The 22,891-nt window shown below is 40.9% G+C and overlaps 1 protein-coding gene across 2 annotated transcripts; it reads right to left on the reverse strand.

Annotated features, from left to right (window-relative positions):
• Positions 1-302: 302 nt before the first annotated feature.
• MEP1B (meprin A subunit beta) lies at positions 303-22,758 on the reverse strand. 2 transcript variants are annotated; one of them, XM_073898365.1, is made up of 15 exons: positions 22,616-22,758; positions 20,803-20,821; positions 19,867-19,917; positions 19,739-19,782; positions 17,797-17,875; positions 13,205-13,322; positions 12,063-12,241; positions 11,249-11,467; positions 10,479-10,631; positions 8,956-9,171; positions 6,484-6,927; positions 4,787-4,966; positions 3,458-3,584; positions 2,622-2,826; positions 303-473 (listed from the first exon to the last, which is right to left on the reverse strand). In XM_073898365.1, exons 1-15 carry the CDS (start codon positions 22,679-22,681, stop codon positions 462-464), a joined length of 2,112 nt encoding a protein of 703 aa, XP_073754466.1. In that variant the 5' UTR covers positions 22,682-22,758; the 3' UTR covers positions 303-461. The 2 variants fall into 2 exon arrangements, with proteins under 2 accessions (XP_073754466.1, XP_073754465.1); XM_073898364.1 differs by having other exon boundaries at positions 303-476; positions 22,616-22,754.
• Between the last annotated feature and the right edge of the window lie 133 nt (positions 22,759-22,891).

Consider the following 22,891-nt stretch of genomic DNA (forward strand, 5'->3'; position numbering starts at 1 on the left):
TTTGGCCAGAGGAGCACGTGTTCCCGGAGAGAGAGGGAGCTGTCCTACCACCCCTCTCTACACTGCGACGGGGCCACACGCAAATGCTTAGATGGCATGTAGATCATTCCCACTGGGTGTTTCCAGTGGGTGCCCAGGCAATCACTTGTGAGGCCGCTGTCCTTGGCCCCCCAAAGGAAGGATCAGTAATTTGGAAAGCTATCTCTAGTTACTGTGCTCCTTTATAGAGACGATATTACACTTCTCTGGGATTCAGAATTGCTTCCCCTCCTTTAAAAACAAAAACACAAATATTTCACCAATTAGATGTTCACCAAAAATAATGATTTATAGTATATCCAGCTATTTACAGAGAAGATCCATTTATAGAAGAACAAGGCAGTTGGAATGGATTCTAGGTGAAATCCATGATGAAGAATCCTTTTTAATTTCATTTGCTGGCCATATTGTTGAGTTAATCTTCAAAATGCATGCTGCTAAAAGGGGAAAGAACAATTGATGATTTAATTTCTAAATTTAAAAACTGTCATTTCAGTGAATCACAGTGAAGCAGTCTCATTTTTAAATGAAGTGCCATCAACAGGCTCCTGGCATCCCTCCCAGCTGGTGGGCTGCCCCAGCCAGGTCTCCAGGAAGATGCACTGGCCCATCTGGCTAGCGGAATTCAGATGCTAAACCATTAGGACGAGCACACACTGTAGCCTCAGAAAGAAGAGCATTCTGATTTAAGACCTAAACTAGATCTGGAGGTTCCGTTATCAGTGAATTAACTGTAGAGATGTCTAGACTGGGGAAAATGTAAGTTTATTTCTTGCTCTTGGGAATGTGGTGGTTAGGGGTGTGTGTGTGTGTGTGTGTGTCTGTGTGTGTGTGTGTGTGTGTGTGTGTGTTTACTTAACGGCCCTACCGTTAAGGTCCCTGATACTTTGATAATTCTCCCCTTTCTTGATTTAACTTCCTTCTTTCTCTCTCTTCTCTTTATCATTTTCTTTAACTCCTTCCAATATTTGCTTCATAAGTCAGCCCTTTTAATAACACCTACATTTTCCAATTTCCAGAAGAATAACTGGCAGTCCTTTCTACTAGCTAATGTGTCCTCTCTTCCCTAACCACTACTCCAAACCTCAAGTGCATCCCACCTGGCCCAGGGCACCATGCCTGCAGATACAGCTTTCATCAGGTTGGCCTACAAGGTCACTGGCCGATCTGTCCCTTTTATTTTGAGTCATAAAGTAAGCCAGAAATACTTGTTTTTTTTTAAACCACAACAAAACACCTGTATACATTTTAAGTACTTTTCTAATAAGCTTGGGAAGTAACTGAGCCATTGCTTTATGATTAGCTGTAAACACTTCCTGTTGTTGAGGAAATATGACAGCAGTGTATGGGAATAAAACTATTTGCTTTCTGTTCATTATCATTGTCCATCTTTTGACTAACTTTGTGAACAAATTTAGTGTCTCAATACCAGTTTGTCCACTTCAAAAAATCATAACTGTAAAATATAGTATGTCTTGAATAGCCATTTTTCTTCAGAAAATATGCTCTTGATTTAGCTAATTGAAGTATTTCTAGTTTCAGAGATTACCCTCATTGGGCATGTTTTTTTCTTTAGTTTCACCAGTAATTTTCAGGGACTCTATTTTGAATGAAATAGAACTGAAAGAATTTTATAGCTTCACCTTTAAACAATGTTCAGACTTGACACCATTTTCCTTCTGCTCTTTTGTGTGTGAGACTAGGAGTCTGTGTGCTCTACTACTGCATATGTAGTGGGTGCTGGGGCTACTGTTTATTCCTGCCCTTCAAAAGGAAGGCTTTCGTGCAGACCTGCCCTTGCCACGAGGGGCACTACCTCCCCCAGTTGTCCACTTCCTCCCAGGGACAACCCCAATCCAATGGCTATTGACGGGGGGAGTACATTGGCTTGGCCCCCTTGCCTAAATTCAGGACACTATCTCAGCTCCGTAGCAGGGCCTAGGCCTCTGCTGCAACCCCATCGCCGTGTTCCGTGTACCTTCACCCTCTGCCCTGTCCAGCTTCCCTTACTCCGTTACTCCATGCTCCCAGGAACACTCTCTCCAGGGAAGCCAATCTGAGACAGGGCAGTTTCAAGAGTCTATTGCCATTTCAGAGACCCTCTGAGGCAAGACTTTAATCCCTCTACTTGAAAATCTTGCCTGAGAGTTAGTTACTGCACATGGAGCCAAATGGATTGGAAATGGAAAAGCCTCAAATAGGTCGGCACCCCCTTCCTACAAGCCTGAGCTCAACCACCCGCCAAAAGACCTTCAGAGCAAAAACGCTCACAGTTCACCTGTCCCCTCTACCAGGAAGGTTGGAACTTAGAAGAGTCACAGACCCTCACCCTAGAAAAAATGTAGAACCATACACAGTTTTGGATACAATTCCAGAAGGATATGAACTCCTTCCCAAAAGCCCTCATGGACTCCAATTTAAGAACTGTTGACCTATTGTGAAGGTAACAGGAACTCATGGTTTCAAACCTGTTATCCAGCATAGAAAATAGATTCTTTTTTAAGTATATAAGAACGTCCTAATTCTTCTTCATATGATTTCATCAATAAGTTTTGAATTACCAAATATGAGACTCAACTTACGTTTTCCAGAGTCATAGCTGCCGTATTTGAACTTGCCCTTCTACGATATTTCTTCCTGATACAATAGACACTGATGAGGGTGACTATCAGCATCAGAGCAAACATGGCAGCGGTGGAAGATGCAGCAATGACAATGGTGTCCCGAGTAGAGCCTCTCCTCTCACACCTCTCCCCCATGTACCACCAGTCTTCCCCTGAAAGACACCTGCACATCGGAATGTGACCCAGAGTTACAAGTTGATATTTCAGTCTGAAAATCTTCACCATTGAAGATGTGGATCAACATTCTGGTCATTGACATATGGAACTCAACCAGAGGGGAATGTTTAGACTAGTTCCAGGAGGCCAGGCAAGGCCAATGGAAAAGAAATGGAATTACTATTCATTGGTACTCAAAACAGTGGCCCTAAGGTGGGAAAGGAAGGTGGCGTAGATAATGGAGAAAATTTAGTTCTCATGTCTCTGTCCCTCCACCTCCCCCCTGTACCCCTTGGCCAAATTCATCCCAGAATGTCTGAGAACTATCTCCATCTAGAAAATGGGGACAGTTCCATTTCACCACACCAGACTGTTGTGAGGACTTCACAAGACATATAACTCATAAGGAATTTTTCAGGCAATTACAATATAATGTACTAGTTCTTCATAAATAATTGTACTGTTTTGTAGCTATCCAAAGTCCTAAATGGAGAGCAAAAAGTAAATATCCCATGAACAGCTTTGAGATGAGAACCAACTGACCATTCATGTAAGATATCAGTGTTTAACCCTACAATGTGGAAAGGATAAACTTTTTAACAAGAGAATGGGAAGATCTCATCCAAGTGACCCCTTACCTGCACTCGGCTTTTCCATTTTGGACAATGCAGATGCCATCGTTCTCACATTTAAAGTTTATGCAAAGGTCATTCACGATAGGGCCTGGGGTTGGCTGAACTGGTGTAGAATTAAGATGGGATATGTCTAAGGAGGGCAGAGGGAGGGTAGGGATGGAAATCAGTTTGACTTTAACAAGTAATTGATCTTTAAGTTTCAAAATAGATGCTTAGGTTCCACAGGCAATGAAATAATTAAAATCGAAATCTAGATGCAAACTGAAGCTGGACCAGCCTGTGGGGCTGTCAACTGAACCACATGCTTACCTGGGCCTGGGCTTGCGTGAGCTACAAGGCACCCAGTCCCTTATAACCCACCCTCGAGGGACAGACACGGAGACCAAAGCACAGCAATGCAAGGCAGTTGATGGGTTTGCCCAAGGTCACAGGTCTCTTGCTAGAGGGGTGCAAACTGGGGGATATCTGACACAAGCCACCAGGTCCCCTGAACAACCAGGGTGCTCTATTCTTTGCGGTGCTTTCTGTTGCTTGTCCTCCAAACAGGGTTGAACTGAATTGATGACCATGTGACTTTTTCTCTGCTACAGAAGACGATTTTTCCCTCGACACAGTTATTCTTGAATAAGTTTTTCCAAGAAGTATCATCTAGATTTACTCTAATTGACACTGACATAAAAATTTCATGGGTTTTAATTGCACCACCTTTCATCACAAACAAGATGCTGATTTACTGAGATGCAAGTGGGTCTTTAATAGTAAATGAGTTAAAATGGTGCCACATAAAACATGGAAACCAGCAGTATTCCTGGAAAATGTATTTCTTAGGTGCCATGGGTAAGAAATTTTAAAAGGCAATAGATTAATGCTACCACTGAAAAAACGTATGTGTGTGCGCTTATATAGGATACGTAAGAAATATATATGCATGCTTGTATGCTCATATGTATATGTATGTATGTGCATATATTTGAAAAACACAATAAAGACAGTTCATTTCCAGTTTAATTTCATGTGCTGTGTAATATTTCTATTTCCGGAACCCAGCATATAATTCTAGGGTACAATAGCTATACTTCCACTTGTTTCTAAAGATTTCTGGCCTAAATTTTCCATGGCTCCATGTGGTGGTAATTAAGTTTTTTATCCAGGAATGGTCACTGTTTTTATTTAAGTTATTTTCATATTGTTAATGATTCATACCAAAAAAAAAAAAATCCCACTCTCATGCCCATTTGCTCCTATGCCTAAAAATGGAACCCAGAAGAACACGGTAAATAATCAATGGCCACAACAAAAATAGCTTATATAAAACGATTTTTGCTGACATACCTTCCACTGTCAGTAGGATATAAACATCATCTCCTTTTATAAAATCTCTGCTTTTCAGCCTCTTGTGGGTTATAAAGGCACTGGTTCCAAAGCCTTGACCTCTTCTAAACTGAGTTCCATTAGGGAAAAAAGCCACTTCTCCCACTTTGGAAGGCCTGTCCCAAAAATAGTTTCCATTATCTGAAAAAGCAATTTATATTAATGGATTGTGTTTAGCATCATCATAGCTTTTGGTGGTAGGAAAGAACAGGCAATGTGAAACACAATTAGGATAGAGCTCAAAATAATTAAATGATGCCATTGACCTGTGATGTGTTCCCTGGCAAATCACTGAAGCTTGTTCATTTATACTGTTCTAAAGAAAATGAGATTGCCTAGCAAGGAAGACCACATTCTGGGATTGGTGTGGACACATACCAAAAGCTTCCCGGGTGGGGTATAACACCTATACTGACCGGCCAGTATAGAAACTCCCCTGCGCATTAAAATCATTCCTTAGTTCTTGAGTCATAGACAGTCCTTTTCACCAAGTTAAATCAATACGTTTCTGAGACTTTTTTTTAAGTTTTACTTTTTAAGTAATCTCTACAGCATGGGGAGTCAAACTCATAACTCCAAGATCAAGAGTCAGGTGCTCTCCCGACTGAGCCAGCCAGGCGCTCTGAGAGAGTTTTTAATATTAACATAGAACAATTCATCTCATTAGCTGAATTACTCACCTACCAGAGCAAAATCCTTCAGGAAAAGAAGACAGTGAGAAGTACTGCTTCTGGGAGAAGGTGGTGACCCATCCAACTTTGAGCCATTTTCAGTGGCTCGTTCAGGGAAATATGTTTTGGGGACAAAGTGAAGAAATTCTGAACATCGAGTCCCTACAATCCTGTTTGTGAATATTTCTTTTTTCCTATCAGATTAGTGGTTTCTTTTTTCCTATGTCACTGAGGTCCATTTTTTTCGAATATAGAATTCAAATTTGGCAATAATATTCACCTTGCCACAATTTCACTTTTTGTGAGGGTCCCAGAGGGCAAAGGATTATTAAAATTAGAAATGTGATCATTTGGGGGGGAAGAGGAGCTGTTCCTTTTTGAGACTGGGAAGATGGGGAATGGGGAATGATGTCACCATTGGCAAGTCCTCCAGAACTCTTTAATAAGAAGTTATAATCCCTTCTCAGAGCCTTCCCAACACTCCAGAGCACCCATTCAATGTCTTCCTTCTCATCAGGAACCAACCCCTTCTATAAGAGCTGAATTGTGCTTGACAGCCCTGGTGGCAAGGGGGTGCTTATTATTACTGCCTCAGTCTTATGGCTGAGGACACTGGGGCTCCAAAATACTATTTGCTCAGTATCACATAGCTAATGAGAAGCAAACTTTGGATGAGAACCCAGGCATGCCAGACTCTAAAACCAACACTCCTTGAACAACTGGGAATTCAGGTATGATCAATTGCCGGGAATAACATCAGTATCTTCTCTATTTTTCAGAGATATTCCCACCTCACATCCTGACAGTGTCCTGCCTGGGGGACTCTCCCCACAACTGCTGAAGCCCTTCCACTCATTATCTTCTGTTCCTAAAATTTGGGGCTCAATACTCCTTAGGTATCTGACCATGCAGTCTCTCATTCCCAAATCATCCATCCCTCCTAGAGCAATGATCATGTATTAGCAATAAAGAAAATGAGTCACAAACCTGTGGTCATAAATGGGTCTGTAGTTACACTCCGCTGGTTGGACATACGCTGTCGAATGTCAGGATTTTGATCCAAGAGTGTCATCGTGGCTTGTTGCCAAGGACATGGCCATTGTAATTGATCATCATTGGCTCCAGAGATCAAGTGGAAATATATCCCTGCATTAGTCGAATGGCTTAGATTCAAGTGAATCTGAACGGCATAACCTTTAGGAGAATAAAATGGAGGGCTATAGAGAGTTCCACTTGAGCTGCCAATAAACTGCGTGAAATTTGTTATATGCCAGATATGATGAGGGCACTGTGTTTCTGAAAGATTGATGTCATCAATAGATAGGCCACCCAATGATGCACCAGCGCCTCTGACCCCTCCAAACACCACTCTGAATTTGTTGGTCATTTTCAATGTTACATGGTAAAGTTGCCAGCTCCCAATCGGTATCTCTGCAAAAGAGACATTATTATTCCAAAGCAAAGGACTGAGAATCATGTGCAAATCAACATTAGAGTTTTTAACCTTCATAGGCCAAATGATCATCCTAGGGCTATTGATGCCTACAGGTCTGCAGTATGATCTTCTTACCTCGCCAGCCCAGGCCCATCCCCTTCAAGGAAGTTCTGTGGTGTCAAACTGCCCTCCGGAATATCTGGAAGTTTATCTCCTTGTTTCTCAGCTAGGTCACCCTTTCCCAGAGAAGGCTGACTAAACAACCACACCTAACTTAGGACTACTCCATGCCCTATATATGAGTTACCTCCCATTCTATGTTAGCTAAACCCAACATCTACACTTGTACCCAGGATTCCTGTGAGGCTCAGCCAAAGCCTCATTTATAGTTTGATTGAAATACTTCCTTCACATGCAAAATTTTACATCCACGTTTTGGTAGTATTAAACAAGAATCCGCCGAACCCCAGAAAGCCCACATTTACCATTTACTCCTTAGATCATTTACTAGTGACTCAATGTTATAAATATGTTACTATTTGATACTATCATCTTTCTCCCCATCCTACACTTCCTCCTTCACTATCACCTCCTACCCCTAACTAGTAGCACAGGTTATGCTGTCTTATTTTCTTATATCACATACCCAAATAAGAAGCAGCAATACATTTTAAAAATTTCAGAATCCCCCAGGTAGAGGCCAGCTCAGGAATTCATGTCAAACTAGTAGTTAACACAATGACTTAAAACTTGAATATATTGGCACTTACTGTGAAACACAATCATGTGAAAATAAGTTAGAAATATCCAAATTACAGAAAATACTATTATCTATGGGTAGACTCTGGACTGAACAAAAATCTTTCATGAGCGCTTCCACTACATTAAGATCAGCACCATCCGTTTAAATTCTGGACTCCTAAGCACGTTTCTTAAGTACCTTTTGTGCTACTGTTTACGGGAGGAAAGTGGTATGACATAGAGCATAATGTAGATCGGTTTTATAATAGGTTTTACTCAATTCATTCAAACCAAGTGGTCAATATGTGGAGCAGACAGTAACAGAACTGGCAGCAGGGAAATTTCTTAACCACCTGCTTTTATAGTTGGTCAACATGACCCACCTCTCTGACAGATGATTGGAATAGAGTGTTGCCCTCTCTCTACTCAAGAATTGCTCCAGAAGTTTCACTTAACTGTAACTAATCGTAACAATTAGAATTCTTCACTAGGATTTTTTTTTTAAGCTAGAAATTAGAGGAAGAGTCCCTTTTCCAGTCTGATGGCACATTTGATAAAAATGTAAGCTGGGAAGTAGAATATCCAAAGCACCAGTTTTGTGGACAAAGCCTATCTGAGATAACATGAAGGTCCCCGAGCATGTTCAGGGGTAGGTCCAGCCCTGCCTGAGGCCAGTTCCTCCCTCGTCCATCCCACGATCTCTGTACATTGAACCAGTAACTTCCCATTTTGCCTAAACTAGTTTTCCTTGTATTTTTTTTTAAGATTTATTTACTTATTTGAGGGAGAGGGAAAGAGGGAAAAAAAGAGTAGGGGGAGGGGCAGAGAGAGAATCTCAAGCTGACTCCCCACTGAGTGCAGAACCCAATGTGGGGCTCGATCCCATGTCCCATTAGACCATGACCTGAGCAGAAAACCAAGAGCCAGATACTCAACTGACTGCCCCACCCAGGCACCCCTCCCATGTATTTTTTTTTTAAGATTTTTTTATGTATTTATTTGACAGAGAGAGACACAGTGAGAGAGGGAACACAAGCAGGGGGAGTTGGGAGGGGGAGAAGCAGGCTTCCCGTGGAGCGGAGAGCCCAATGTGGGGCTCGATCCCAGGACCCTGGGATCATGACCTGAGCCAAAGGCAGATGCTTAACGACTGAGCCACCCAGGCGCCCCTCCTCCCATGTATTTTTATTACCTGCCAAGAACTGACCTCCTCAGTGCCACAGACTAAAAGAGTTAAGATTGCTTCACTCTGAACTGAGACCATAAGAATGTTGATACTGTACCTTTTATTTCCTCCACAAGCGTTAAAGTACCAACCACATTGCCTGCAGGATACTCCCTGGTGTAGATGTTCAGTTGGTCGTTTTCACTTCCAGTGTTATATAAATAAAACTGCAAGCACTGAAATCCTCTTTTAGGGTATAATGTTCGACTTTCCAGCAGGGCCGTGGCCCCCACGCTTACAGAGCTACTGTTGAAATGCATGAAGAAACCAGAACCTGTTCAGAAAACAAAAGCAGAATTGACAAAGCAGATAAGAGGTATAGGCGTGCGTCTACTTAGTACCCACTGCGTGCGGAGCACTGTGCTGGGTATTTAAGTACAGTTCCACGAGCAGGCGGTTGATAAAAGAGATCTTAGGCCACCTTATCCTTACTATAGCTTTCAAACTCAGAAAAAAAGTATCACCTTCTTGGCCTCGTGTCTCTCTTTCTCTCTCTCTCTCTCTCTCTCATCTTCTCCCTCCCTCCTTTCCTTCCTCCTTCCTTCTGGCCTATGGAGGACCACTATCCACTATCCAAATCTGCATTTTAAAAGAAAAGGGTATTTTTATTGACATATATTTGACATAGAGCATTGTGTAAATTTAAGGTGTACGACATGTTAATTCGATACATTTATATACTGTAATATGATTGCCACTGTAGCAACCTCTAACATGTCATATAATTATCATTTCTTTTTTTTTGTGGTCAGAATAAATAAGTTCTAGTCTCTCAGTAAGTTTAGTGATTAGAATATAATATTGCTGTCTATATTCCCTGCACGGTGCATTAGATCTCCAGAGCTTCTTTACTACTGGTTGCAAGTCTGTACCCTTAACATCTGCCTTCCTGCCCCCAGCCCTCCAAGAAAAAAAAGAAAAGGAAAAGCACTCTTCACTGTTAGGGACCCCAACGACTGCCTAGACTGGCTGAGCTGTCATGCAATGACCCTGAGTTCTGAAGTCTAGTCATACATCTTTGTTGCCAGGAATGAGCAAATAAATAAAAATGGAGTACTTGTAGCCAAATAAATGATTGTTTAATTTAAAACAAAATTATGATGGAAAAGGATACTCATCTGAATAAAATTAAATAAATTGGTCTTTGTCTCTTCATTTTCAGGACTTTTATAACAGGGGGGTGTAATCACAACCAACTGAAATTCTGAAATGGATTAATTCACGGCCTGGTGCTGTTCACTGGAAAATCTCTTGTATCTCGTAAGCTTTGAGAAAACCACCCCACTACCCTGGACATAAGAGCCCTTCCAGGAGGTACAGTCCCTTCCTGCTGTGGGCACAGACAGGGAGAGGTTTCACAGAGCCCAGCTCCGACTTATAGAAAGAAAAGAAAAGTAAAGAGGAAAAGCAAAGAAATGAGCCATGTCCTTATAAGGCATAGAGCTGTATCCTTAGTAGCAACCAAATGGGTTATCATTAATAATTCAGATAGAAATTAGGGATAAAATCCCAGTCTATCATAGCAAAGGAAAATGCTGGGGTCACCAAGTGTAAAATCCAGAAGTATCTCACTCTTGTTACCTTTGCACTGGCCCATGCTGGAGTGATCGCTCTCTGGCCCCCTGGGAACCTGGGACACCCATTGCCAGTCAGCACTATCATTTGAACTTTGAATCATACCACACACATTTTCCAGTTCAAAATTGCATGAGTCCATAAAGCTCAGGGAAGTGGCTACAAAAGCAAAGCAACAATTACTGACACTCCTCCAACATGATAATCCAAGTAATAAAAACTGAGTTTGCCACGGAAGTACTAGGAATACCAGAATGGCATTAAAGGGGACACCTTGCTGATTCTGGGGGTTGAAGACTTCTCAATATCTGCAAAACCAAGGGATTGATCAACTCTGTGTATCTGAATAAGCTGTCTGCCCCAAGACATTTTTCTTTAATTATCTAATGTATAGCAACCTGAGTCTACACTCCTCTAGTTACCCAGATTATTAAACTGCAACACAGATTATTTGATCCCATTTGTATGACAGCTCTTCATTCAAAACATTTACATGGGGCATGTTACTATAGGACCCAATTTGTGTTTAGATCTGAAGGCCAGATCTTCTGAGAAGAAACATGTGGCTTCTAAGCTGTGGATTGGGATTTGGGTGCTCTTATGTTGTTGTTGTTTTTTTCTTAATATCAAACTTCAACTATGAAATTATAATTATCAAACAACTATCAAACCATCATTTCAGAAAAGCCAGCAATGCTCAGCAAAATGGCACAGCACATAATTTTTCCTACATGGCAGAGAGACACAGAAGGCATTTCAAAGAACCTGCCACATACTGCAGTTATATAGTCGATTCAACTTTAAGAGATCATGGTCACTGAAATCCATTCGTTGACCGATCACATCCATGAAGTCTGAGATTCTTGTGACAATTGTTGGCTCTGTTCCGTTCTGGAAAGCAGTCTTACTGTAGTGCATTACAGAGGTGTAATCATAGGGAACATTCAAGGAGTCTGATACTTGGTCATTGTAGGTGTTAAAATTGTGCTCTCTGCCTAAATGATAAATTTGAAAAGATCTTTAATTACTTGATGCTCACAACATTTAGCTTACCTTCTTCTAAGTTTCCATTACTGCCCAGAGTTGGACATTAACATTTAGTGTAAGGCTCTAAGAACAGCTAATAGAAAGGTAGATTCTCAAAGGTGGTGTTGGGACAGTCAGGATCATTGGCAGGTGCTGATGGGAGGGTGGGGGCACCCACAGTAGATGGAGATGGAAGTAAGAGGCCTTTGACAGGCGTGGTGGGGAGGCACCTGGGAATGATAGCACAGACAGGAGTCATCAGAAGGAACTGACATAGTCAGGGATTTCACGGTTACTGGAACATGTGTGCAAGTAATACAGTACGCAAATGCATTTAGAGAGGATACCTAGTTGCTTAGGATCACACTAACGGGCAATGGATGGCAACTTGAAATGGGATGATTTTGTGGAAATAGTGAGGTGGATCTGATCTCTAAAGCTTACAGAAGTAAAACATCAAGACATCAGTTTTTCCATTATTAACAGTTGGCAAGAGATGGCACATGCTTAGAAATTCAGTTTTTAACAGAAAAAAAAAACTGTAAGAAAACAAAAGAAATGTACCTGACAGAATTCTGTCCCACATTATGCTGACATAGTCATCCCGGTCAGAACGTGACTGCTCATGCCAGAATCCCAGTGCGTGGAGGAACTCGTGTTGGACTGTTGCTATTCTGTCGCAGTTTTCCCCGATGGAGAGTTCTTGCTTCCCCACATGCCTGTTTCCCACTGAAGACCAGCAGCTTACAGGAGAGGTCACAGGACAGGGGGAGAGGGTGTTCTCATGATGGCTCAGAGTAAAATCCCCAGTGCCCAGTCCACTCAGTTACCCACCTAGATCCTTCACTCTTCTAATCAGGACATTGCATCTCTCTCTTAACCCTGGCAAGGTATGAGAAACCTTACAGACCAGATGATATTTGGAGATCTGGCCGTGGCATCAACTATTACATAGGAGCAAGTCATCCCCCAATCAACCCAGTCCTGATTTTTTCCTGGAAATTTCTAAGTTTTTCACATTGTCCTTGGTATGTGGATGACTGCTAATAAGGTTTTTATAGGTATAGCAACCACGCGGAATTGCTGAGCTCCAGGCAAATAACACTGTCAGTTTAACTCAAGTAGTAAGTGTAGTTAGGTTAAAATAAATTGAGATACACATGAGTGCACACATACATGCACGCACCTACACACGTGTTTTACTGGAAGAGGGAAAGAAGGAAGATGTAAGCTACGAATGGCTGAAGTTCCCTGAGTTGTGGGATGGATGGCATGCAATCCCACCCTCCTTGTCTTAATATGGTTGCATGTATGAAAATATTATTTTTAGGGGCGCCTGGGTGGCTCAGTCATTAAGTGTCTGCCTTCGGCTCAGGTCATGATCCCAGGGTCCTGGGATCGAGCCCCGCATCGGGCTCCCCGCTCCGTGGGAAGCCTGCTTCTCCCTCTCCCACTCCCCCTGCTTGTGTTCCCTCTCTCGCTGTCTCTCGCTGTCTCTCTCTCAAATAAATAAATAAAATCTTTAAATATATATATATTATTTTTTATAGCTAGAGACACTAAATGCAGTTTGTCTTTTACTCTCCAGCAAATGGCTAAGGAAGCCCCCTACCCACCTCAAGGTCAGGGCCTAGGACAACTGCTGGAACAGCTCACAGCTGCAACGTTCTCATTTGAACCCCTGGAAAACAAATTCTCCGCCTTACCCGCTGCCCTTAAACACTGATATATAGTTAGCTTCTCCAGCCCAAGGCTTGAAGTCAATGCATGATTTTAGGCGATAGCGTTCAAATGCATTAAGGATAACTCCCTTTGCGTTCATTTCTGATGGAAGAAAACCAACAAGAAATACACTTATTAAAATTATCACCATTGAATGATTCACCATGGAAACAGGCTATGCAATATATTATTTATGAGTCAGTCCCTTCGTGAATGTGTAGCGTTTTCTTTTTACCAAATTTAGTATTCTGTACAAATTAAGTATGTATCATATACAAGATTTGATTATTCTTCAAATCCCTGATTTTGCCCTGTTTTTTATTTCTCTGGAACCTTTAAAGAGCACATTACAGAACAACAAAAAAGACATTTCCTTACCTCGAAGAACATATACCTTGGATCACAGGCGGCCAAAGTGAACACTCATTGTCACGGCTTCATCTGAGAAGTTATAGTATGTATTTAAAGCCCCACAGCAGAGCTTTTAACTTGAGGACCTTGAGATGGGAGAGTCCATGAATATGTTTGTATGTGAAGTATCTATATCTGTATTTATATCATCTATATCATCTATCATCTATATCTGTGTCAGTCTATATCTATATCCGCAAAGTGTGTTTCCTGGGGAGACCGTTCGTGAGCTTCTCAAGTGAGTTCAGGGCCCAAATTAGGCTTAAGAACCATCGCTTCAGGGGCGCCTGGGTGGCTCAGTTGGTTAAGCGTCTGCCTTCGGCTCAAGTCCTGATCCCGGGGTCCTGGGATCAAGCCCTGCATTGGGCTCCCTGCTCAACGGGGAGTCTGCTTCTCCCTCCCTCTCTCCCTCTGCTCCTCTCTGTCTCTCTCTGTGTCTGTCAAATAAATTATTAAATCTTTAAAGAAAAAGAAATAACCATTGTTTCAGAATGAAGAGGGATGCTAATAGGTTGGATAGACACGGAGCTCAAAAAATTCAGAGGCATGAATGCAACAAAGACATTCAGGAAAGAAGCTCAAGTGTTACCCCTTTCAGGGGAGCTGCATCTAATAGTGGGTAACACTTGAAGTGTAAGCAAAAGGACTAAAGCAGAATTTAAGATGTTGATAATTTAATAAGGTTCATGTATTTCTGGAGAGCCAGAAATCACTTCCAGTGAATGCTTCATAGCTATTTAGTAACCCTTCACAGGCATTTTCTGTTGCTACCTGTAAAAGTGGCCTTGCTTAGTGATTTCCTTGGAGTCATCTGAAGATGGTTTAAATTTCAGAAATGCGTGGAAATACTCTTCTCACTTTGAGCATAGAGAGCAAGTTCAATGCTACAATATTAAACAGAGGTAAAGTACTTTCCAAATAAGAAAGAATCCCAAAATCATAGAATTAAAATATGACCTATAAAAATTTGGAGTTTAATTATGTTATAAAACTAACACAAAATGATGCTGTAATATTAAGTAAGAAAAGCAGATCAAAAAATTTAAACAGGGACACCTGGCTGGCTCAGTCAGTAGAGTGTGCGACTCTTAATCTCAGGGTTGTGAGTTCAGCCCCACACTGGGTGTAAAGCTTACTTTAAAATAAATTAAAAAAAAAACAAACAAATAAATAAACAAACAAAATAAAAAATAAAACAAAACAACTTAAAAATATTTAAAACACTATAGTGATACCCATGTAAAAATGTTCACAGTTTGGATGGTAAGATCTGGACTGAATTTTTTTACCTAATGTGTTTGATTTATATAAGTTTATCAATTTATTTTTTATTTTTTCTTGGCTTTTTCTATCTACTCTTGGTTTTTCATCGATGTTTCTGGCCAGTCCTCCCTTCTCAATGACTTCTATCAGATGCCCCATTCTATATCAATTCTAGAAAGTTGTCCTCCTGAGCTGAATTCTAATCTCGGCCATCTTCTCCCTCAATACAATCTTCTTGGGCCACTCAATAAGATCCAATTATCTAAGGAGCACCTGTTATATGCAGGGCATTGTGCAAGGTGCTCATCTATACCCCCCCGGCTTCAACCATCTCCCACAGCCTAATAACACCCAAATGTCTCTCTATCTTTAATGACCAGGCCATACAACAATTTATATGACCTCTCCAGCACAGTGGGCCTGGTACATTTCAAACTCTGCATGCCAAATGCTAATTTCCACCACACTTCTCTACTCCACCCTCTTCAAGATATATTCCCTATCCTTGATACAGGCACTACCATCCATCCAGTGGCCTAAGACTGAATCCTGGGCACCAGGAACTCTTTACCGAGACCCACCTTCTTCTTGACCTCTTGCAGTCAATCACCAAATCTAACAACTGCCTCCTAAGTCTCCCTTAGAATTGTCCATTCTCGTCTATCCTCAGTGAGAGAGTCTTGGTTCAGAAACTCTCAGTCTTTCCCTGAATTTCTTCTATCATCTCCTCATTGATCTCCTTACTTTCTTTTTGCCTCACTGAGGATACATCTTCTACACTGCAACTAGCAGGATCACAATCTCACATCCACGTTAAAACTGTTGGAGGTCCTACCTCACCATCAATAGGCACACCAAGTTCTTTAACGTGGGAAACACTCAAGCCTTTCCAATCTAGATCCTGCCTACCTGTTCAATCTCATTAACTCCCCACTTCCAATCTAAATTCCAGTTAAGGGTTTTCTCCTTTCCTCATGCCTTTGCACATAGTGACCCATCTGCCTAGAGCACCCTTCCCTTGCCATCAGAGGGGGTACTGGCCCACACAATGCCTTTCTGCAGATTACAAAGAAGCACCTCATCGGGGCAGACGCAGCAAGTGTTGATTTGGCAGGTAGATAAATAGCACTTCAAAGTAACACACACAAAGTAGCACACAAAGTAACAAATGCCTCTTGATGAACAAAATGCAAACTTGATTTCAGTCCCACTTTGCCCCCCGCCCAGGCACCGATGTATTGTGTACAACTTGCATAATTTTCATGGCCACCCTGCTGCAGTGTCAGCTGCTTCCTGATGCATATGCCTTTATATCTAGGTTGAGTTCAATGCCCCTCCAATGTGCTCCCATAGCTTTTGAACGTATCACTAAGCAAAATGTTTATTCCATTCTATTATAATTAACTCTTGGCATATCTGAATCTCCACTGAAATGTATGAACTTTAAGAAAAGTTTCCCAAAAGACAGTTCCCAAAGTGATTCTGGTAACTAGCACCATAAATAAAATGAGGACCATGTTTAGAGTTTTCCATTTACAATTAAATTTCTTCTATAGAAAAGCTGTCCTTAATTTTGGATTGGATTCTTCTGACTTTTTACTATTGAAATTTTCTTTATTTTATGAAAAGATGATGATAGGGCGCCTGGGTGGCTCAGTTGGTTAAGCGACTGCCTTCGGCTCAGGTCATGATCCTGGAGTCCCTGGATCGAGTCCCGCATCAGGCTCCCTGCTCAGCAGGGAGTCTGCTTCTCCCTCTGACCCTCCCCCCCCATGTGCTTTCTCTCTCTCTCATTCTCTCTCTCTCTCAAAAATAAATAAATAAATAATCTTTAAAAAAAAAAAAGATGATGATAAAGATAGTGGGTTCTTGTAGTTGGGTAAGTTCCTGACTTGGTAAAATAAAATGTTGGTAAACATTTTATTTGGTAAACTCAGTCTCCCCGCAGAGCAGGGAGCCTGATGCGGGACTCGATCCCAGGACCCCGGGATCATGACCTCAGCCGAAGGCAGATGCTTAACAACTGAGCCACCCTGCTGAAGAGTTTCAAGCCAGGAAGTGAAATGGTGTCATTGCCTGTTTAAAAGACCACTTGGCTATGAGGGGGATGGGAGGTGGGGACAGGGTGGAAAAGATTATAGGGGAGCAATATTTGAAATAGAAAGACAAATTAGGAGAAAAGTGGGTTATTTGGGGCATGCATTGCAAGACAGAAATGGCAGAACTTGCTAATGGATTTAGGCCAGGTCCTAAAATATTTTTTTTTGTTTCATGTTTTTAACTCGTATGTAATTTCTGAACATATGGGAAACCACTACTTTCAAATAAAGACTAATTCCCTGACCTTTATGTCCCCAGCACCCAATATAGAGTAGGCTTTCCATAAATATTGGTTGCATTAATCCCTTTCTTGGTCAGAATTCAGCAACTATTTCAGACAAAATCATTTAGGTTCTTTTCATTGTTCATTTTGCTTATTTTTATAAGTAGTTCATGGCTCCATAAAGCAACAAACCCTTAAAGACCATGCGAGCCTACCCTTGAAAATATTGTGATTATAGGGCACCTGGGTGGCTCAGTCAGTTGGGCATCTGCTTTCAGCCCAGGTCATGATCCCAGGGTCGTAGGATCAAGCCCCACATCGGGCTCCCTGCTCCGTGGGGAGCCTGCTTCTCTCTCCCTCTCAGCCTACCATTCCCCCTGCTTGTGCTCTCTCTCTCTCTCTCTGTCAAATGAATGGATAAAATCTTAAGGAAAGAAAGAAAAGAAAGAAAGAAAGAAAGAAAGAAAGAAAGAAAGAAAGAAAGAAAAGAGAAGAAAAGAAAAGAAAAGAAAGAAATACTGTGATTATATTCTGTCAGGAACATACATCAGTTACACATACTCCAAGGTATATACCAACCCAAGCTATCTTCTAAAACATATGGAATGGTATGAGGCCATCTGTATTCTTCTCCAATGATAGAATTTCTATCTTGTGCCTGTCAAAAATAAATGTGAAGGGTTAATTTGATGAATCAGGCAAAAACTTGGGAAACAATGAATAGTTAATCAAAAAATAAATGAAATTTAAAATGCAAGAAAATAAGTAAGTTTAAGCAGGATACATGTAATAGTCGTGGAGGGTTGCTCTGGTTCTGAGGTGGGAATAACACTTGGTATGTTCTTTTTTTTTTAAGATTTTGTTTATTTATTTGACAGAGAGAGACATAGCGAGAGAGGGAACACAAGCAGGGGGAGTGGGAGAGGGAGAAGCAGGCCTCCAGCCAAGCAGGGAGCCTGATGCGGGGCTCGATCCCAGGACCCTGGGATCATGACCTGAGCCGAAGGCAGATGATTAACGACTGAGCCACCCAGGCGCCCCAAGACTTGATATGTTCTAATCTGTTTTGAGGCCAGTAGCCTCATGAATTAGGAGAAAAAAGAGATGAGATAAGAGAGAAGTGGGGGAGATGGAAGGACAGATAGGCAGGAGTTAAATTATGCAGGTCTTGAAGGCTGTGGGTAAATTTGGATATTATTCTAAATGCAGTAGGAAGTTGTTGAAGAATTTTGTTGTTTTTTTTTTAAGATTTTTATCTCTTTATTTGAGATAGAGAGAGAGAGCAGGAGCAGAGGAGCAGAGGGAGAGGAAGAAGCAATCTCCCCGCGGAGCAGGGAGCCTGATGCGGGACTCGATCCCAGGACCCCGGGATCATGACCTCAGCCGAAGGCAGATGCTTAACCGACTGAGCCACCCTGCTGAAGAGTTTCAAGCCAGGAAGTGAAATGGTGTCATTGCCTGTTTAAAAGACCACTTGGCTATGAGGGGGATGGGAGGTGGGGACAGGGTGGAAAAGATTATAGGGGAGCAATATTTGAAATAGAAAGACAAATTAGGAGAAAAGTGGGTTATTTGGGGCATGCGTTGCAGACAGAAATAGCAGAACTTGCCAGTGGACCAGATGGTGGGGTGAGAGAAAGGGCAGAAGCAAAGGTGACTCCTGGAGTTTTTGCTTATTCAGGGGAGTAGGGGGATGACTTTGCTAAGAGGGAAGATCTGGGAGGAGCAGTTTGCATGAAAAATCTGAGTTCAGTTTAGGACACCTTACATTTGAGGCACCTCAAAGACACAGAAACGGAACTGACAAATTGGCACCTGGATAGACCAGTCTGGAGTGCAGCAGAAGGAAGGGATGAAAGCCACATATTTGAAGTCATCAGCATAGAGATGACATGTCAAACCCTGTCACAAGGTGAAATCAAGAAAGAGTACAGACAGAAGAGCCCAGGACCAACCACTGGATACTGCAGCTCTGCTTCTTGAGTTGACATTCCCAGTGGAGGTTTGACTTAAACTATCTGTAAGGTACCTATGTTCATCTGTGTACCATGTACTCTTCATGCATAGATTTGGGAGGATCTTTACTTGGCAACACTATTTTTAGCTGTCAGGATAGAAGTCACAAAACCTATCTTTTATGGTAAAAAGCCCAATTCGTTGACGTTTACAAATTCAGTTTAATTTTGCTTCAACTAGATTAAATCAGTGAGGTTCTATTTAAAAATGAAAACATCATATTGTTCCAATAATGAAAATCCATCAGATCAATAAGACCAAGGCATACATGGTGGGTGATGGTGGCATTGACCACACAGAAATCTGAGGAATGGCTGATGAAGGCACTATTATGGGAGTCTCTCAGAGTATAATATATTCATTGAATAAATCTGTCACCAGGACTTGGTATCCTTAGAGATAGTTGGGCTTAACAAAGCCCATATTGCCCAATCATTCTCAGATATTCTGTATTTTGGTTTGCAGTAATTAATAGAAGATTCTTCCTTGCTTTGTTTCAACTCACCCCATCAAGTCTGATGTCCCCCTCAAAAAGATCCAGTCCCAAATCTATGAGGGAAGATAAAAATTCATGTTAGCAAACTGGATTCGAACTCTCCACTTAATAAAAAATGTGAAAAAAAATCCACAAACCTTCATTGATATCAAATATATCTTGATCGAGTCCACCATCTACATCTTTAACTAAAGGAACAAAGAAAACCACATTGAACATTATGTTTATGAAAGAAGACAATCTTCATCAATTACTAAATTAAAAGTAAGTAACTTTCTTTTGCCTTAGTAAGTGACTACTAGGTTCTGATTCAATGTACACTGATTGATTGTTTGACTGATGGAGAACAGGTTCTGATTCAATATACATTGATTGATTGATTGATTGATTGATTGATTGACTGAGAACCTCTCATGAGCCAGGCTTGGGGCTATGGGGCTTTTGCACATATGTTCTTATCTTATCCATGTCCCTTGAATGCCAGATGACTTCAGGAATAAGAAATTGATCATTCTATATAATATTAAACTTAATTTTAAAGACTAGATGATTAGATTAAATAGGAAGTAAAGGTTTAAATTTGGTCAAACCAGTCCAGTCTGCCCAATATATCCCTTGCTAGTAACATACCTTGGAACCCTCAAGCAAAATTCCTAATTTAAATTTGAATTACTCTTTTAAGTTACAAAAGAGTGGATAATATAACCAAATCTCTAAGTGTACAACAGAATAGGATGGACATCAGGTCTGAGTTTATACAAAATAGCAAAAGTAATAATGGCAAGCATTGATGGGATGTCTTGTGTTAGTCACTGTGTTTGGACTTTCCTATATCACCATTTATTTTTTTGCTTGGTATGTGGAACCCTGGAACAGGAACAATAAAACATTCCTCAATAAATCAAAAGAAGGCAGTGTTTGATTAAAGTTCAAAGCAATTATAAAATTATGCTTATGCAATTATGCATTGTACTTCACATTAAATGCGTCCTTAGTTCTTATGTTTTGTTGTTCTATTATCCACATAACTTTCTTTTACTATAACTTGGAGCAAAAACTCAAAATAGACTCACCAAAGTTTTCTCGAGTTGGCTGAGAAACAAACACATAAAAAAAAAGCATTATTATGACGCCCATGACATAAATGATCTTCTCGGTTCCAATTTATATCTGGCAATTTGTGGGGTTTTTTTTTAGATTTTATTTATTTATTTGACAGAAAGATAGAGAGCACTAGTAGGCAAAGTGGCAGGTGGAGGGAGAGGGAGAAGCAGGCTCTCCGATGAGCAGGGAGCCCGATGCGGGGCTCGATCCCAGGACCCTGGGGTCATGACCTGAGCCGAAGGCAACCGCTTAACCGACTGAGCCACCCAGGTGCCCCAATTTGTATTTTTTTATTAATATTATGTATTACTTTCTGGCTTATATCCAAGACAGCTAATTTGTAGTCTATAATAACTTTCTGACCAAAGGGTCTTCTTATTTCATATAAAAAAAAAATGAAACTGGCTGTTATATGAATTTGAAGGTGAAAGAAACAAGAAACCAATTTCATAGATTGAAAAGAAGGCAGAACATAAGACTCCAGCCCTCAGATAAACATTCACCTTAAAAATGATTCTCTAAAGGATTCAGGGAGCAATGTTTGAAAAACCTAATAATTTATCCCTATCGTTGAAACATTGTAATTGTAATTTATTGTATTGTAATTATTGTAATTTATTACAATCCCTTCTAAAGAAATTTTATTGAAGACCTCATTAATCATGTTTTTCTTTCACATTTTTCTCAACACTCTGCTTTCAAAGACAATACCAAATGTTTAAGGAAAAAAAAATCAATGGGTATACTTTGCAATTAAAAAAAAAAACTTTAAAAAAAAAATGGCAAACTTCTGAAAATAGGTTCTACAAGTGATCACATGAAAAACCCAGAATACCTGCCCAATAGAAAAACGTAAGTAAACCTGAGAAATGTCTTAGTGGAGTCTAGTGAAAAAGCTCATGGGCCTGGCAGACAGTAGGTGTGGGTCATATTCCTGGTTCCACCAACTCATAGTAATGCAGCTCACCCTCCCGAAACTCAGACTGTCTGTAAAACCGGTTAGTATGGCTTACATAGCCAAATACCAAAATCCTATGGACTGTTAGGCAAGCAGTGGGAATGAACTGATCGGATAGTTTACCCTTCTTTTTGACGTTAAGAAGTGCCTCATTTGTCTCACACTCATAGACGAATACCAAGGCACCCAATGGAAAAATATTGGTGCATAACTTCAATTTTAACGTGTCTTAAATGGTATCTCTTTTTCTCAATGCTGTAGATCCCATTTACAGAATATCAACTCAATATAATCACTTATTTTTAAATCCCAACTAAAGTCCCCGCCTCTCCCCAAGGCATTTGAAACTTCATTTAAAACCCTGCGTTAGCCTGTGGTACAAACTACCTGTCACTGTAGCAAGATTGGTTGAAATGGACAAAGAAGCAGATGAGAAACCCCATGCTACAAAACTGTAAGTGTTTGCTTTGCCAGTGACATTCATCATTCACTCCATTCGTGTCTCATGTCATGGTAACAGCAGTATGCGTTTCACTCAGCAGTAAAAATGGAATGGTTGTCACATTTCGCATTTTCCATGTTATCAAAAGAAAACTTGCTACACAAAAATGAAACTGAAAGAAATATATAACTTTATGTCAATGTCTCCGACTCTTTCCCCCTGGGGGGCTTCTTCTCACTCCCTATGACCCTGCCTGTCCCTTGCTGGCCCCAAAAGAAACACTCCTTTCATTAATGTTTTGAAATTCCTAAAAAACAAGAAATGGACAAACAGGCAATCGGCCCCCAATTTATCTAATCATTTTCCAAAACTGTTTCCTTACCAAGCCAGGAACCACGGGGAGAATAGCAGAGAACAGAAGAAACCAAGGCAGATACCATGAATCCATGTTATCACTTCCAGTTGGAACCGCAAACTATGAAAGTCAGAATATCATTTACTTTTCAAAAGGCAAACATCATAACTTCTAGCCTTTGATCTCAATGAGCCATCTTGCAGGTCAGCTCACCCTGGTAGTAGTACCTACAGTCAAAGAGTTAAAGTCCAGTATCCTGAACACAGCTCGGCAGAATAGTTGGTTGGCTTTTTTTTTTTTTTT

The sequence above is a fragment of the Callorhinus ursinus genome, unplaced genomic scaffold (genome assembly GCF_003265705.2).
Source record: "Callorhinus ursinus isolate GAN/ISIS: 27379988/994484 unplaced genomic scaffold, GSC_fseal_2.0 scaffold11, whole genome shotgun sequence".
NCBI classification, from domain to species: Eukaryota; Metazoa; Chordata; class Mammalia; order Carnivora; family Otariidae; genus Callorhinus; species Callorhinus ursinus.

Coding starts and splice junctions, on each gene's coding strand:
- MEP1B (XM_073898364.1), bottom strand. CDS start 22,681: ATGGATTCATGGTATCTGCCTTGGTTTCTTCTGTTCTCTGCTATTCTC. Junction 12,242..13,204: donor TCAGTGTTTAAGGGCAGCGG/GTAAGGCGGAGA, acceptor CTCTCCTGTAAG/CTGCTGGTCTTCAGTGGGAA. Junction 11,468..12,062: donor GTGGGACAGAATTCTGTCAG/GTACATTTCTTT, acceptor TTTATCATTTAG/GCAGAGAGCACAATTTTAAC.